The sequence below is a fragment of the Monodon monoceros genome, unplaced genomic scaffold (assembly GCF_005190385.1).
Source record: "Monodon monoceros isolate NGI ecotype Baffin Bay Population unplaced genomic scaffold, NGI_Narwhal_1 Super_Scaffold_21, whole genome shotgun sequence".
NCBI classification, from domain to species: Eukaryota; Metazoa; Chordata; class Mammalia; order Artiodactyla; family Monodontidae; genus Monodon; species Monodon monoceros.
The window spans coordinates 78,802,160-78,819,152 of NW_021703778.1; the positions used below are offsets into that span (position 1 = coordinate 78,802,160).

Genomic DNA, 16,993 nt, shown 5'->3' on the forward strand with positions numbered 1-16,993 from the left:
CAGATCTCCCCCGCCGTGCCCCCTGAGCCGAGGCTGATTCCTGGCCTGAGCCCATGAGAACACAGTCTCTCCAAACCTCCCAAAGGCCCAAACCTGACACGGCTGCATCACCAGGTGAGGGTACTTTCACCCCCAATCACGAAATAATACCACCTGACATTTGCAGGACTACTTTGCAATTCTGGAAGCCACTTTCACCTGCTTCCTGGAGCCTCACAACAACCCTGTGGGGAAAGCTCAGCATTGTTCCCATTTGACAGCTGGTAAAACCAAGACCCAGAAAGGTTAATTCCCCTCTACAAGGTGACACAGCTGGTCTTCTACAGAGTATTCTGCCCTAGGGTATGGCCGGCACTCCCATTCCCACCAACATCACCTGCCCATCAATTTACTACCATCCCCAAAGCATAGGTTCTGGGGTGTTCTGGGCCCCAGGCCTGAACTTACTATCTGGGCCTTAGTGGGCTGGGCAGTCCAGTAGGAAAGTCCTAGGCATCTGGCCGGAAGCCTAGCTCTGCCATTTATTACTGAGGCACCTTTGGACAACTTTTCTGGGTCGCAGTTCCTTCATCCATAAAGTAGGAAAGTCAAGCCTCCTGCAGGCGGTTACCGCGAGGACTGGGGAAATAGTGCACGCAAAGCAGCCAGTGGCCCACAGGCATGAAATGAGTACACGCCACTGAGATCATGTAGAGGTCGGGTCAAGGGAGCTTACCTGAACGCTTTCTCCGAGGCTCAGAAAGGTGGTCCCGGGGGCACTGATCTGAGGGTCACCACCACCGCCACCGCCACAATCGTGGGCCGAGATGGGGGCACGGTCCTGCCAGGAGGCGTGCTCCAACTCCGGGAAGCTGTGCACAGAGCCCTAGGGCAGGGGTGGGGACGGGGCTCCCCACGACGGGACCGGGGAGGCCGCGGGCGGGCTCACCTTGCACGGGCTGCAGCTCCTCCACGACGCTCTCATCCGCGGTCTCGGCCCACGTACCGGCCTCCACCACCTTGTAGCGGCTGCGCGGCTGGCTGAGCACGTGAGGGGCCTGCAGCGCCGCCTCGCGCTCGGCCGCCAGGTCTAAGTCCTGCTGCGCCAGGTGCGCCCGCAGCTGCCGGATCTCAAACTGCAAGAAAGAGCGGGGCGGTGGGTGGTGGGCTGCGGAGGGGCGGGGTGGGGGGGGCGTGGACCCGGCCCGAGCCCGACGTCTGGGCGCTTTGCTCTTGGGGGAGCGGGGAGGAACGGGCTGAGCATCCCAAGGCTAGAGGGGGCGTTCCTTACAAATCTCCCAACGACACTAGTCGCAAGAGTCTCTGACGTTTCTGGAGCCTTTTCCGAGTAATAAAAAACACGTTCCTGTGTCTCACCTCGGATACTGTGTAGTCTGGCCCCATAGTGAAGACAAGATGGCCGTGAGAGGAAACACAGCCGTGGTTTGCGGGAAGAGCATCGGAGGAAGAGGAGTCAGGGAACGGGATTCGTTCTGGTTACTTGCCTAAACGTGCCACCCAAGAGCCTTATTCTGGTGTCCCACACTGATGATTCGTGGAAGACGGGAAACCCCGCAATACTCAGGGTCAGTGTAACTAGCCAGTGGGAGCCCATTGTGGCTTACTGGGCTGCGCCTGACCCATCTGCCTTCCAGCAACGCCCATATCCCCTCTTCTAGGAAGTGTTCCGAGGGCTGGCCAGACTACACTGGACTCTAGTTCCCACCCTGCGGCGTACTGCCATGTGTTCTCATCTGTAAAACAGGGGTTATCACCCCACAGAGCTCTCTGAGGACTTGAGGGCTTCATAAAGGCTTTGTAAAAAGCTGCACACATTTTTATTTTGGTTTCATTTTTTGTTGTTGTTGGGGAAGGTTGCCTAGAGAGGCTTCCAGATGCCTCTTGAGTTTGTGGCTGAGACGGCTGTTCACACTCTGGGGCCTCCCTGGGCCATCTGGGTGAAGGCAAAGTTTGGGTCTGACACTGAAGGGCCTGGCCGTGGGCTCAGGAGGAAGGAGATCTTTCACTGCCACCTAGTGTTCCAAACACACATTGCATCGCTTTTGCATAACCCCACAACTTCCAGTCAAACCCCCAAAGGCCTGAAGCAGGGAGGCGGGTAGAGGAGTCCCAGGGAGTCCCCGGGCCTGGGCTCCCTACCTAGGAGATTACCTACTTGCCCATGATCCCAATCCCCAGCCCTGGCCCGTCCCTGCAATGTCAGATCAAATCTCCAACTGCCTACCTGACAGCAACACAGAATTGGGGCACAGGTGTCACAAACTCAACATAGTCTAAACAGGACTCTTCGCTCTATCCCCACACCTGCTCCTTAGGTGTTTTCATCTCATTTTAGCTGTATCCCCAAAAATGCAATCTCCTCCCTTGCTTCCGCACTTTCCCTTATCCTTGCCATCCAATCTGCCCTCAAGTCCAGCTCCCTAAGTGCTACCACAAGCCTGCCCACCTCCCTCCACCTCCACTGACAGCTCTCACCTGGATGACTGCAGCCCTACGGCCCTCTACCGTCCATTCGCCAACAGGGGTCAGAGGGATTCTCGTAAACCTAGATCAGATCATGTCACCCCCTTGTCCATAGACCTCGGGTGGGAGAAAAACCCAAACTTTTACCCTTGGCTTACATAACAGGTGCATGTTCTGGCTCTGCTTACCTGGTTCACTTCACCACATTCTTTCTCCCTTTACCTCCTGCTGTGACACAGGCCTTCTCGTCATTCCTTAAACACACTAAGTGTGTGTTGGTCTCAGGTCCCTTTCCCAGGGACCTCTGGTCCCATATCACACGGCTGGCTCCCCCTCTTGGAGGCCTTCCCCGACCCCTGACCTAAGGCAGCCACCCAGGCACTCCATCACATCACTCTGTTTGAATTCTCTACATTGCACTTAGCACCTTCTGGTATTTTTGTTTATTTTAATGTTTTATTATTTTTCTTTTGACAAAAGTGAAACACACAGTTGAAGCATTCACTAACACTAGGGTGGCCAGGCATCGGGGCAACTTCTCAATGTCAGTGTTCACAAATTTTGTCTCTGGGAACACTCAGGTTTTCCCAGAGTTCATCAGCCTCCTGCCTGAGGACACACCTCTGGCTGCCTCTGTGCTGGGAGCAGGGCAGAAAAATGGAGCAGAGGGTCCAGCCATTAGATGAAAGGACTTTCACCTAATCCTCATTTTCAGCCCCGAACCTCTCGCCAGGCCTCTGCCTCACCCAGTGCCCACCTGCAGAGCCCTCTGGTTCCATTTCTCCAGGGGACGAACCTCTTGCCTCTTGTATGATGGGGGAGTGTGCAGAACTTGGGAGGGGACGTGGAGGGTTCAAATATTATGTGTACAGACTTCTAGCCAACCCCTCTCCCCTGTGGTCAGCTTCACATTCACCCCGTTCCTCCCAAACTCTAAAGGGTACTGAGGGGGGAATTAGCCCATTTCCCTCACTATCCACCTCTTTAGACACTTTAGGTATAGATTCTCCACTCTGCTAAATCGCTCCCCGTTTCCCTAAATCCACTGAAATCTGTGTCCTCTTTGTCCTGATGGACAGGACTTAAAGAGAGTTTCTTAATTCTTATGTGTTTATGATTTTTTTCTTTACTATCATCTCGGTGGAGTTTGGGGAAGGAGATCAGATAAACACGTGTGGTCGGTCAGTTCAGCTGCAGTAGTGTGCTGGTATAGAAAAAAAGAGGCCTGATTTATAGTACATGCTAATCTCTGGTAAAAATACTCCCACCATGGCCAATTGCAAACTACCAACATGATGTCATGCAGAATTGTGAAGAAATGTGCACAGCTGGCTCTCACGAGTCAGTGGGAGCTCCAGCACACCACTGCCACCCTCACCGCTCTGTAAGAGCAGGGATATAGAATATAATCTATATAAGAATAGAATATAGAATATAATCTCTGTAAGAGCAGGGATCTTGCCTGTTTTGTTGCTTGGTACACAGAAGGCACTCGGTAAATACTGCTGAATGAATCAATAAATCAATGTGTGAAACTAGTCAGCTTTGCCCAGCTTTTTTCTGCGGTTTCAGGCTGAGCCCTAACTCCAGCCACAAACTGGGCCCCAACCTTAACCCAAAGCTGAGGCAAAGCCTGAGCCCCAACACTGAGCCCCAAGCTTGGTCACACATTGAGTCCTGACCCAAGTCACATACTAAGACCACATCCTGGTCACACACTGGGCCCTAACTCTGGTCTCAGACTAGGCTCAGACCTGGATCTCAACAACCCAGTACTCGAATGGGGCCACTGGTCTCAGAAAGTGAGAAAGCGAGACTAGCTCATTATAGAGTGGCCTTCTGTGCAGGGGGAGAGGGCTCGAGCCACCCTTCTCGCAGCAAGGTCTCAGATGTCACGTAGGGCCCATTAGGCAACCCTCCTTAGCTCTGCTGGGGCTGGGAGCCCCTCCTGCCCAGGCTGATCTGAACTTCCCATGGGCATACCCAGCCCACTTTCTCCAAGGCCGCTCATCAGGGCCGGCAGCCCTAGCTAATGGCCTCCTAGGCCACTCTGAACAGATGCATTATTGATAACTTGTAATTGATACAGAGCTGCCCATGAGTGTCCCACTGGAATTCAGGCCAGACGCCAGAGGCCATGGCTTGCCCAAGCCCACATGTGCAGACATAGGCATGTACACTGAAATAAGTTTTAGGCTAGAAATATGAACCCGAGTGTATGGTAGTTCCCCCATTCACTCCTTTATTCATTTATTCACTAAGAAGTCAGGTAAAGCATGGTGAGGGAAACGTTAAAATTCTGTTACGTGTATTGGAATGAAACTGCCTCTCCCAGCTTCATAGTGAGTCCTGGGTGGCCCCAGCGACAGGCACTGTCTGTGGCACTGCAGGGAACAAATGTCCCAGGAGAGTTCTAAGGGCTAGCTCTGGGTGACATTTGTGGCAGAAGAGGCACGGTGTGTCCGGGAGACAGAGACCGGGAGGTAAGAGGTGTTGGGGGAGGTCAGCAGGGGTCACACCAGGCAGAGCCTTGTAGCCATGGTAAGACATTTTAAGGACTTCAGCCCTTATTTAAAGAGAAACAATATACCACTGAAATCTTCTGAACAGAAAGGTGGAGGGGTGGAGGTGGAGGAGTGGTGATTCAGATGAGCATCTTGAGAGGACTGTGCTGACAGCTGAGCGGGGAATGAACTGGCTGGGGGTAAGCCAGGGCGGACATGGGCATACCAGCTGGGAGGCTGCTGCAACAGTGCAGGCCAGGGATGACCAGAATTTGGACTAGGGTAGAGACAGTGGAGATGAAGATGAAGACTTTAGGAGGTAGAAGTGTCAGCATGGGCATGGATTGGAATGCAGGTGAGGGAGGAGGCAACCTGCTTTGGGGACATATTTTTACAAGCTTCACACCCAGAGGGCATGGGGTGGCTGGATACTCTGATCCCTCACCCTGAGAAGGAATGGCTGACTCCTTACGGAGACACTGCAGATGGGTTAAATGGCTCTCAGCTCTGGTCACTGGCTGTGACAGCCCAGGGGACTGTCTGGATGTTCTAGCTGGGACCCTCAGAGCCTGGTTCCTGATTCCCATATGCTGAACATGGCCACATGTGCTTCTCCAGTTGATGAAGGGTTGTCAAGGGGTCCTAGGAGAGCAGGGCCTCTTTAGTCAGATGGGTGAACTGAGGCCCTGTGATGGGCAGGAGGCTTTTGTGCTGGGGGACAGTGTGGGGTAAAGGCTAGGACTACATGGTGCATCAGAGCAAAGTTGGGCCCAGAACCCATATCTCTGGCTTCCAGCCCCCCAGATCCTGTGTCAGGGAACTTGAAGCCTTAAGGGAGAGATGGAAGTGACCCAGCTCAAACAGAATATGGGGGAGCTTGATGGTAACGGGGGCCAGGAAAGAGCAGGAGGGCCCCCATGTGGGGAAAAAGCCAGGGCTGGAGGAGGAGCCTCAACTCTCGGCCCATCACCCCTCCCTCACTCTGACTTTGGTAAGTCTCCTTTCCTCTTTGGGCCTCAGTTTCACTGTGTGTTCAGTAAGGCTAACGGAGCAGCTGAATTCTGGTCTATAACAAGCTCTGGGACTCTAACTGGGAGGGAACAAACTGCAAGGGCCAGTTAATTCTTGGTGCTGTCTTCAGGGCCATCCCCTGCTCCTACGGAAATGCCTCACTGTCAGACAGCCAACTCTTTAGAGAAAGATAACATAACCCAGAACCTCTAAAATGCATCAACAATGTGTAGCGTACAATAAGAATTACTATTCATGCAAACAAGCAGGAAAAAGGGATCGATTATCAAATCATAAAGCAGTTAGAGAAGTGTGGGAAAAGATGGACAAAATAGTTGTAGCATTTCAGTGGAGAAATAGAACCTAGAAAAAGAATCAAATGAAACTTTTAGGACCTTAATATACAATATTTGAAATTGAGCACTCAGTTGGATGGGTTTAACAGCAGACTGGACACGGTAGAAGACAGGGATGTTGAACTTGAGGATAGGTCTATAGAAAAATACTAAAAGTTACAGCCAGGGATTTCCCTGGTGGTGCAGTGGTTAAGAATCTGCCTGCCAATGCCAAGGACACGGGATCGATCCCTGGTCCGGGAATATCCCACATGCTGAGGAGCAACTAAGCCTGTGCGCCACAACTACTGAGCCTGCGCTCTAGAGCCCGTGCGCCTAGAGCCCGTGCTCTGCAACAAGAGAAGCCACTGCGATGAGAAGCCCGCACAGCGCAACGAAGAGTAGCCCCAGCTCACCGCAACTAGAGAAAGCCCATGCACAGCAACGAAAACCCAACACAGCCAAAAGTAAAAATAAATTAATAAATTTATAAAAAAAAAAAAAGTTACAGCCAGAAAAAGAAAAAAGAGAGAGAATGGGGGAACAAAATAGGGTATAAGGAAAAAGTGAGGCATGATCAGAAGGTCTAACATATGTAATTAGAGCTCCAGAAGGAGACTGATAGGATGGGACAGAAGCAATAAATAAATGATGGCCAAAAACTTTGCAAATCTAATGAAAACACCAACCCACAAATCCGAACCCTAAGGAGGATAAATACAAAAATCCCACACCTAGAAACCCTATAGTCAAACTGCTAAACACAGATAAGGAGAAACACCCATAGCGCTGAGGCTCTCCAGGTTCACGTGAGCCTGGGCCTCTGGGACAGAAAGTGCATGGTGGTTTTGAGGATAAAATGAAGCAAATTTTCCACTGACAAACTGGTCCAGTGGGGAAAAAAAGACCATCCAATGACTTGGGAAGAAGGAAAGTGCAGTCACAGCCCTTCTTAATGCACATTATTAGCTAAGTATTTCTAATCAGATAACCTGACCAGATCTGCTGGGATCCACAGGGAAGCCCTCAGCGTGCATTACTGGAGTGAGTCAGGCCCCTTCCATTGGGCTGGGCTTTTAATGCATGCCCAGGCGGGGCCAGACCCCGGTGGGGGCGGGGGGGGGGGTGGGCGGCAGGGCGGGCACACCCAGCCCATCTCTGCCTTTAATGGTCTGGTTTGTGAAGTACAACTGACAGGGCCTTGGCCTGATCGATGCACACTTTGGCCAGAAGCTCGATGGTATCTAATGCAATAGCAATAATTTTCTTCCATCCTATTAGCGCTGTCTGCACAGACTGCCCTGCCTTCAAACCCATCTGCTATTGGGATGGCATCCAATGTTTATTTCCATTAGTTTCGCCATTGTTGGTAACAATAAAACTCAGGAGACAGTTGCAAACTAATGATTTAGGAGCAGGGTGAAGCTGAATTCGACCTTGGCCCCTTTCCATCCACTGTGAAGATGACTGGTAGTTGGCCATAAATTTAAATTATGGCAAAAGGATAACATAAATTATTCCTCTGATGGCTAATTTTATCAGCTAAATAGGCTTGTCATTAAAGCTATCGGCTGTTTTACAAATCACTGCCCATGTTTAAAAAAAAAAAATTCACTTCCCACAGTGTGGATCTTGAATAATCCGGGTAACAAAGACTATTGTGCTGAGCTGGGGGCTTGTGGCCTCTGCAAGAAAAGAGGGGGCTCTCTGGAACAAGTCAGCATCTAGCGACACCCCCAGAGCCAGGATAGAACCCCTTTCCTGCTGCTCGTGACCTGCTGAAGGGGCTGCTGGCCCTCAAAGGACAGTGGAGTGGACACCGCCCCCCACCTGCCTCCAGCGGGAATGCCTATCGCCTAGGGTCCAGGTTATCGTCCTGTTTCTTCAGGAAACAGGCCAGGGAGACTTGCATCATCCAGGAAGGATTAATCATTGTGATGGTACCTCCTGCTAGTGGGAAGCGGGGAATGGAGGTAGAAACATCGTGAGCCTATTAGGTGACTGTGCAGGTGACTGTTTTCTCCTTGGGCACTCAGACTACTTTTGTCAGCATCTGGTGCCTCAGGTGTGACCGTGTAACTGAGTCCTCCCACGAAATGGGGGCAGAAACAATGTCACCGCTTTCAGGCCCAGCCAGTAAACATCTGTGCACAATTCTCTACCCTCCCTTTCTTCATCCCCTGGCTGAAGGGAGAAAACTCCAAACACTTAGAATAAGAAAGAGCCATGACACGGGAAGAGCCTGGAGGCCAGAGTGACTGTGTGGAACAGTGTCCCTTAACCCCCTCCCCAAAGTAATTGCATTGGGCTGCGGTGTGGGTGACAAACACGCTCCTCTTGTGTTCGGCCACTGAGATGTCTGGATTTGTTTAATGGAGCAGCTTGTGTTACTCATTCTAACAGTGACTTGTACGGATGCCCTATTTCTGGTGGAGGAAAATGGACACTGAACTCTGAGTTCCACCCCAGCCCTTCCTTCCATGACAAACAGTGAGACACTGGGCAGGCAGCAGCCTCTCGCAGACTCAGCCTTTCCATCTATAAAAGGATTAATAATACCCAGCCTGCCAACTTTGACCATCAAAGTCAAAATGAGCTAAAACACGTGGCAGCACATTTGTAAATGGTCACCATTATATAAATGATTTAGTATTATTTTTGTTCTCTCTCTTTTTTAACATTTACTGAGAGACTCCAGTGGGCCAGACTTTATATATTACTTGAACTAATCTGATATTCACAGCATCCTTGTGACATAAGCCTTGTTTCCTCCATTTTTCCAATGAGGATCCTGAGGTCCAGGGGTTAAGAGGGTTATTGGTGGAGCTGAGGTTAGAATCCCACTTGCTGATTCCCACGGTAAGAGGATGCTCTCCACCTTCCCAGCTGCCCCCGCACAGAACTCTTCTTTCAGAGACCACCGCCTGCCCCAGGTCTAAGGCTGACCTAAGGGGCTCACAGAGTTCCACTGGCCTCCTTGCTGGGCCTCAAGTCACCCTAGACTGAGCCCCATCTCCCTGGGTCTTTTGCCAGTGGTCTCAGGGTGGATGGTGCTGAGGAAGAAGAACTTAACTGGTCCCACAGGGCCCAGCAGGGAAGAGAAACAAACTTCGACCATGAGCTGAGTTGGATCATATTATTTTGGACCAAAAGTTGTTGCAAGGCTTATAGAGCAAAGAGCAAGTACAATGGGGACTTCAGAATATGTTTTGGAATCAGAGCAAGGTCCTGGGCAGGGATGTACTAAAACCTCAGAAGTTGTTTCTTAAAACAAGTTGGAAGAATATATCACTGCATTGATTTAACCACTGCATCTAAAATAGCTTTGATTTCTGAAGCAGTCAGTACAAAGAAAGAGACAAAAAGTTCACACCATCTCTCTGAAGGGCAGGAACTAGCACCCCACCTCTGGAATCCATCTGTGTACCAGAGAGATGAGTGCCTAAGAAAATTCTGGCTGGACGGGCAGAGAACAAAATCCAAATACAGTGCAAAATAAAAGTGAAAGGGCCTTCCAGTCGAAGGACTGTTGAATGCAGGGGTCTGAGGCGACCTGCTTCCACCACAGAAATGAGCCATCTGGAAGAAGGCTGCAGAAGGTCATCCAGGGCTTGGGAAAGGTGAGACTGACCAACAGTGTCCCCCTCCCTCCCCCCGCCCCAACCCTGGCCCCTCTGGGCTCCTCTTTCCAGTAGGAATCTGCTAAGGATGAGGTGAGCCAGTAGTCAGGAGAGATGAGGGAACGAGGGAAGCACTGAATCCTGTCTCCCTGTGAAGACCAGAAGGCCAGTGTGATCCGGGGGGAGGAAAGGATTAGAATGAGCTGTAAGAGACCCCTGTTCCATCCTAATCTCCTAACTGGCCTCAGATTCCTCCAACTGCCAAATCCAGGGGCCCCTCATCTATAACACAAGGGAGTTCTGGGGCACCTTGGGCGTGGCCTGTGGTAAGAATGAGATGCCATGTGGCACAGAAGATAAAATGTGCAAGATATTCATGCAAGAAGCTGGCAAAGCATGTCACCCAAGAGTCTCCACAGGGTCACAGTAAGAAGCAATTTAAGCTTTCTAAAAAAGCTAAGATGAATTTAAAAAGAGTCACTTTACAGCGGAGAGACCTGACAAACACTACGTCAGCGTCAACATCCACGGTGATGTCATAGTGACAGTATGTACCTTTGATATGATGGGATGAGAATGGCACGGGACCTCTGTCTCCCTCCCCAAAACCCAGAACTCCAATCTAATCACGAGAAAAGCATCAGTCAAATCCCAACAGAGAGACATCCTATAAAATACCTGACCAGAACTCCTCGAAACTGTCAAGGCCATCACAAACAAGGCAAGTCTGAGGAACTTTTATAGCCAAGAGGAGCCCAAGGAGACATGATGACTCAATGTCATGTGGTGTTCTGGATGGGATCCTGGAACAGATCAAGGACATTCGATAAAAACTAAGGAAATCTGAACAATATGTGGGCCTTGATAATAACATATCAATATTGGTTCATTAATTGTAACAAATGTATGATACTAATGTAAGATGTTAATAATGGGGGAAAGGGGTACAGGGTATATGGGAACTCTGTACTATCATCACAATTTTCCTATAAATCTAAAACTGTTCTAAAAAATAAAGTTTATTTTTAAAAAGAGCTAAGATGAGTGAAGTGTTGGCAAACAGTTTTACAAATACATGCCAGGCAGAGAGCAAGGTGAACGCAAAGTGAGTGTTTTGTTTAAACTGAGATTCTACACACTTCATTGTAATTTTGGGTAAATTTCAATTTCTTAGGTAGCATATACAAATTCAGTTTGGAAATTGCTTCATTAAGCCCTAAGAATTCCTGCTGGCAGAGAGAGAGAGAGAGCGCAAGAGTTTGTGACAAAGATGAACAGAATGACCTGGAATGGGGTTGGGGGAGGTGGGAGTGAGGGCAGCAGCAAGAGACTCTTTGGAAATGCTATTGAGAGAGCTGAGGGCAGCCAGGTTTGTGCCTGCAAGAGAAGAGTTGTCCTCAGGCAGTGGTTTAAAGACACCCTGGTGCACAGTCTAATCAATGTTTTCACCGAGCCCTGAGAAGTGACATGGGTATAAAAATGTCATAGAACATGATCCTTAGCAAGGTGGGCTGGGGAAGAGCACCCTTCACAGATAGGACACCTGGATCTACTCCTGGCTCTAAAAGCCCTCTCTTAGCTCTGTGCTCTTGGGCAAGTCACCACTTCTCAATTTTCTTATCTGTAAAATGGGTGTACGTGGAGAAATGGGTGGTTAGTTCCCATAGAGTCACCATTTATCACGTGCCAGGCTTTAGGCTAAGCAATCACACAGCCATCCTTCAAGGATTGTGTTATTATCCCCATTTTTCAGATTAGGAAAACCAAGGTCCACAGAGGTCCCCTTGGTGCCCAAAGCCACAAGTAGCCAAGCTGGCTTTGCACTCAGGTCTGTCCCTAACATCCTAACCATTCCAGGCACTATTCTCTCAAAGGGCCTAGCCATCCCTGGCATTCCACGAGCCAGCATTCACATTTCTTTAAGGGCATTTTTTGCTCAGTCAAGTCCCAAGCCTGGTCTTAAAATCCAGCTGAAAATGAGGTGTCTATTTGCTCCACCCTGTGGAGCGGGCACGGCTCTGGGAGAGCAGCGTTCGTGGTTTCTCTGCAGAACCCAGTGACCCAGCGTGTGGCTCTGGCCAGCCCCTCCCCCCTCCCTGGCAGCCTGCCATCTGGCCCTTTTTTGCTGTCTTAACTAAGATGACAGGCTTCAGGTGTTTTTTAAATTAAAATGGTTTGTTTCTGTTTATCTCTTTTCCAGATGTCACTACGTAGAGGGAATCTGTCTTTATTTATTGGCTCTTTCCTGTGCAGAATCCAAGGGAGTCTCCCTCTGGCCCAGACCCCTGGGAAGGAGGCCACATATAGAGGGTGACGTGAACCGGGACGGCAGGAAGGTGGGGTCCCCGGGGGCTCAGGACGGGGTCACAGTGGAAACCAGGAGGGGTGGCCTGCCATCAGCCACGCAGCACGTGGGCTGTTAACGTGGCCATGCATTTATGGAGGGCAGATGCGGCGCTGTGTCTGTGTCTTTCACGTGGCCAAATGCAACGAAGCAGAGCATTCATTTTCCTATTAGACAGCAGACTGAGAGCTGCCTGACCACGCTCTGGCCGGGTCCTAGACGACACTTGAGCTGTCCTCTCCCTGACCCCTCCACCTCCCTCTGCCCCAAGCCCAGGCCGCATTCCCCTTGGTGGTTCTACCACCTCTACCGGGCTTCCCGTCTCCACTCCTGCCTCTCCCATCCGTCCTTCAAAGGCTTCCAGAAAGATGCACCAAAAACTCAAATCTGAGCAAATCCCCCCGGCCCTGCTTCTAACACTCCAGGCTTCTTCCCTCACAACTAGATGAAGCCCAAACTCCCTGGTCAGCCCTGCAGCCCTCCCCAAGCCTGCCTCCAAATCCCCCCACTCCCCGCCTCTGCTCACACCCTGAACAGCCTTGATTCCCCCAGCACAATGCCCACTCTCGTGCCTCACCTGTCCCCTCTACCTGGCGCCCTTCTCCAGGGGTCCGTGGCTCAATGTCAGCGCCTCTGGAAACCCGTCCACCCCACCGCCCCCAGAGCCCCCGACGTGTCCCTGCTGAAGCATGCATTACACGGGACTGCTGCTGTCTATCGTGGGCCTGCTAAATGCCCCGAGTCACCCAGAGCCTCCTGAGGGCAGGGGCCTGTCCTGTGCACACTCCTGGCTGACCAGATGCACGGGTAAGCACGAAGCTGATGCCAACTGCTTCGGGACTGGAGCATCATTCTTCTCCCCAGCCTAGCACTCCGTGTAGACGGCCCCACTCCCGGGACCCCATGGACAATGTGCCCCTGGGGACTGTGTCCCCTGATGGCCCCTCCTGTCACTCATAAGCGTTTTGTGCTGAAGTGAAAGGCCGTGGTATTCCCCAAGTAGATAAAGAGATAAATGTTCCCGGACAGATATTCCAAGGGGATGACTTGGAAGACGTGGCCTGCGTGTTCCTGTGGGGTAATTCCACACACTCCCCACCCGCTCCAGCGCCTCCTCCAGCCACGAGAGCCTGGGGCTGGGGAGCCAGGAGACCCACACGTATGGGGTGCTGGGCTGGGGACAAACACGAGTTGGACGAAGCCTGCCCTAGGGGAGCATCCAGTTTAGAGGGAGAAGCAGCTCCGGGTGCGAACGAGCACGGCCCGCGGCAGTGAGTTCCCAGGACCCTTGGAGGCTGACAGCGAGGGCTTCGGGGCTGGGGCCCATCCTCCCACACACGTTCCCACCACCTTGCGAGCTAGTCGCTCTGTGGCATTCCCACCCTGCACGGCTGGTACTAGAACATTCCCTGCACTTGAGGCTATGTTTCTACAGCGCTTTGCAGCCTTGCTGCAGGGCCCTGCTGTCCTCCGACCTCCTGAGCACCCCAGTCCCCTCCCCTAAACTCCTATAGAAGGGGCTGTCTGTCCCACTCACATGGGAGCGGTCCCCTCATCTTAGGGAGGAAAGAACTGAGGGCAAAGAAGTGTGTGACTTGGTTGAAGTCCGGGGGGAGGGAGCAGAGGATTGGGGGGCTGGACCTTGAGAGAAGCCTCTGGATTCCCAGACAGACCCTCTCCGAGCCCCGGTTGCCCGTCCCCCTGGCTCTGCCCAGCACAGCCTTGGAGGGCCCGTCCCTGTCTCTGAGTCTTTGCCAGGGTTCCTAGAGGGCAGAGGGCGCTGCTGAAACCTCTCTAGTGTATCTGGGGGTCCTGGGTGGCAACTGGCCCACAGCGGTGCCCAGCAACCTCTGTACACAGAATCCGACCCCTGCTTCAGAGACCGCCGTGCCCAGTGCCCAGAAGACCCTGATAACTGAGGGGATGACTCAGCCGGTTCAGGTTGGAGAGCTGACTGGTCACCACGGAGAGATGAAAAGAAGCCTGGCCTTAGAGCCAGGGCGGAGTCCGGGCCTGGCTGGGCTGGGCTGGGCATGAGTGACCTTAGAGACGCGTCTCCCCACTCTGGGCCTCAGGTTCCCATGTGTCTGTGAAGGGACTGGAGGAGGTCGCTGACCGCAGGGCACCTGCAGCTCTGGCACCCTAGGGGACTTTAGAAACCACTAGGGTCCTCAGCCCTGGACGGAACTGGGCAGAACTGAGAGTGACCACGCGTTACCCCTTGCTCCTGACAGATCTGCGTCAGTCTCTCCAGCTGCTCGTCCTGGATGACCTTGGCCTTCTCATACTGCTGGATGACCATCTCCATCTCCACCTTCACAGGCAGGACGTAGGCTGGAAAACAGAGACAGCCCCGTGAACAGCTTGGCAGCGGCAGGGCTTGGTGGAGGAGGGGCTGGTCCCAGCATCCAGCCAGCAGCAGGCTCAGGCCCAGGTGTGGTTCCTGGAAGAACTGGGGCGGGGGCGGTGGTGTCAGGTACCCAACAGCACCCAGAAACTATAAGAGGGCTAGAACCCTAACCCATCACGACTAAGATATCGTTGTTTTTTTTTTCCTTTTCCATAGTGATAGAAGAACCCTTAATTTTGGCTGTGTGCACAGCTGCCTGGTATGAGGACTATATTTTCCAGTCTCCTTTGCAGCTGTGAGAAGCCATGAGACTACATCCTGGACGACAGGATGCAAGTGCAGGTGTTGTGCAGCGGCTTCCAGAAGCCTTCCTTAAAAGGCACCTGGAGTTGAGGAGGAAGTGGAAATATTAGAACCCTCCCACATTGCTGGTGGGAATGTAAAATGGGGCAGCTGCTCTGGAAAACAGGAGTTCTTCAAAATATTCAACAAGGAGTGACCATATGGCCCCAGTAATTCCATACCCAGGAATCTAAGAGAAATGAAAACATATGTCCATACAAAAACTTGTACATGAGTGTCCACAGCAGCCCAAAGTGGAAACAGACTAAATGTCCATCAACTGACAAATGGATAAATAAAATGTGGTATATCTATACAGTAGAATACTATTTGACAATAAAAAGGAATAAAGTACTGATGCACACTACAACGTGGATCAGCCTTGAAAACATTCTGTTAAGTGAAAGATGCCAAACACAACAGACCACATAAACGATTCCACTTATATGAAATGTCCAGAAGAGGTAAATCTATTCAGACAGAAAGTAGATTAGTGGTTGCTTAAGGCTGGAGGGGAATGGGGAGTGACTGCTAATTAATGGGTATGGGTTTCTTTTTGAAGTGATAAAAATGCTCCAAACTTAGATTTTGGTGATGTTTGCACAATTCTATGAATATACTAAAAATCATTCAATTGTGTACTTTAAATGTGTGTTTTACGGTGTGTGAACTATATCTCAATAAAGATGTGTAAAAAGAAAAGGCAGCTGGGGCTTTCCTTTTGCTTCTTTATCTTCTTCCTCCCTTCCTTTTTCCTATTGGCCGAAATGAGGATGTGATGGCAGGCACTGAAGCAGCCATCTTGAACCAGGAGGGTGACTTTGGAAAGCAGGCCATGCGCAGCAAAGCAACAATACAAGAGGAACCTGGAATCATGACTTCAGAAGCTCCTTATTGGCCCTGGACTGCCTACCTCACTGGCCCAGGCTTTCATGTGGGAGAGATAAGCTTCTGTTTTGTCTTAGTCACTGCTATTCTGAGTCTCTGTTACTCACAGTGGATCCTACTTATAAAAGACATATATTGAGACCCAGAGAGAGAGCCTGGACTCTGGATTACGGGGCCCCATGAGCTCCCAGCCAGTGGCAGCCCCTCAGGGACAGAGCCAAGAGCAGAGCCTGTGCAGATGGGGGAAGCTGAACAGCTTCACAGCTGTTCAGAGCTTCAGGGGTCCTGGGCTTCACTGCTGACTCAGAGCTGGTTTCCTGTGTGACCCTCATCCCTCTTGGCTTCAGTTTCCCCATCTGTGAAATGAGAGGAATGGACTAGATGATCTCCCAGTGCCTTTCCCGTGTGGGCCTTACAAAGCTGGACCTGATCACATCTCAGTTTGATGAGTACTCTGGATTAGGGGCTCCCTGGCAAGATGTCAAACCCCACAGTGTTCACAGGATGGGACATGGGGCTGGGGACCAGGGAGAGGGTACCCCGATAAGGGGATGAGAGACCCCAGAGACCATCCTTCCTGCCTCGAACTCACCCCTTTCGGGCCACTCACCATCAATGACCCTCTTCACCCGCCAGATCCGGAGCATGACGATGAGGCTGATGGCATCCCAGGGGCTCCTGGGCCCATTAGCCACAGTGGACGCCACCATCGGGGCCAAGGACAGGATGATCACAGCCCCATCAAACACCTGTGAGAGGAGGTGGATTTCAGTGCCCTGGGCCAACTTCCTGAATGTCCTGGGACCAGAGACCAGGTCAGGCAAAGCAGCTGGTGCTGGCCAGTGATCCCCTGCACCCCCCTCAGAAGTTCACCCCCATCCCTGGCTGCCTCTCGTGACCCTCCTTAGTCTTTAGGGACCTCCCACCCCAGACGTGCCCCTGAGCACTCTCTCTCCTCCAAGTGACCTCAGCCCATCGCCAGCCTTGGTTCAGACGGCCTCGGGCTGTTCCAAGCTTCTTTTGCAAGCATATGTCTCCAGCATCTTGTCCCTTCTCGGGATAGGGCTTGCATCCCGTGTCGCAGGTTTCCTGTGCTGGCCTCACTGAATCCCTCACTGGCAGTGGAGGCTGAAAGG

General features: G+C 51.6%; 1 protein-coding gene across 2 annotated transcripts in view; it reads right to left on the bottom strand.

Annotated features, from left to right (window-relative positions):
* Positions 1–16,993, bottom strand: part of TMEM266 (transmembrane protein 266) — a 79,683-nt gene that overhangs the window by 22,157 nt on the left and 40,533 nt on the right. For both annotated transcript variants that reach the window (XM_029236798.1, XM_029236797.1), the window contains 3 exons: positions 16,468–16,606; positions 14,496–14,611; positions 929–1,115 (listed from right to left, as the gene is read on the bottom strand). In XM_029236798.1, coding sequence (XP_029092631.1) covers positions 929–1,115; positions 14,496–14,611; positions 16,468–16,567 — 403 coding nt within the window. In that variant the 5' untranslated portion in view covers positions 16,568–16,606. The remainder of the gene's footprint in view (positions 1–928; positions 1,116–14,495; positions 14,612–16,467; positions 16,607–16,993) is intronic.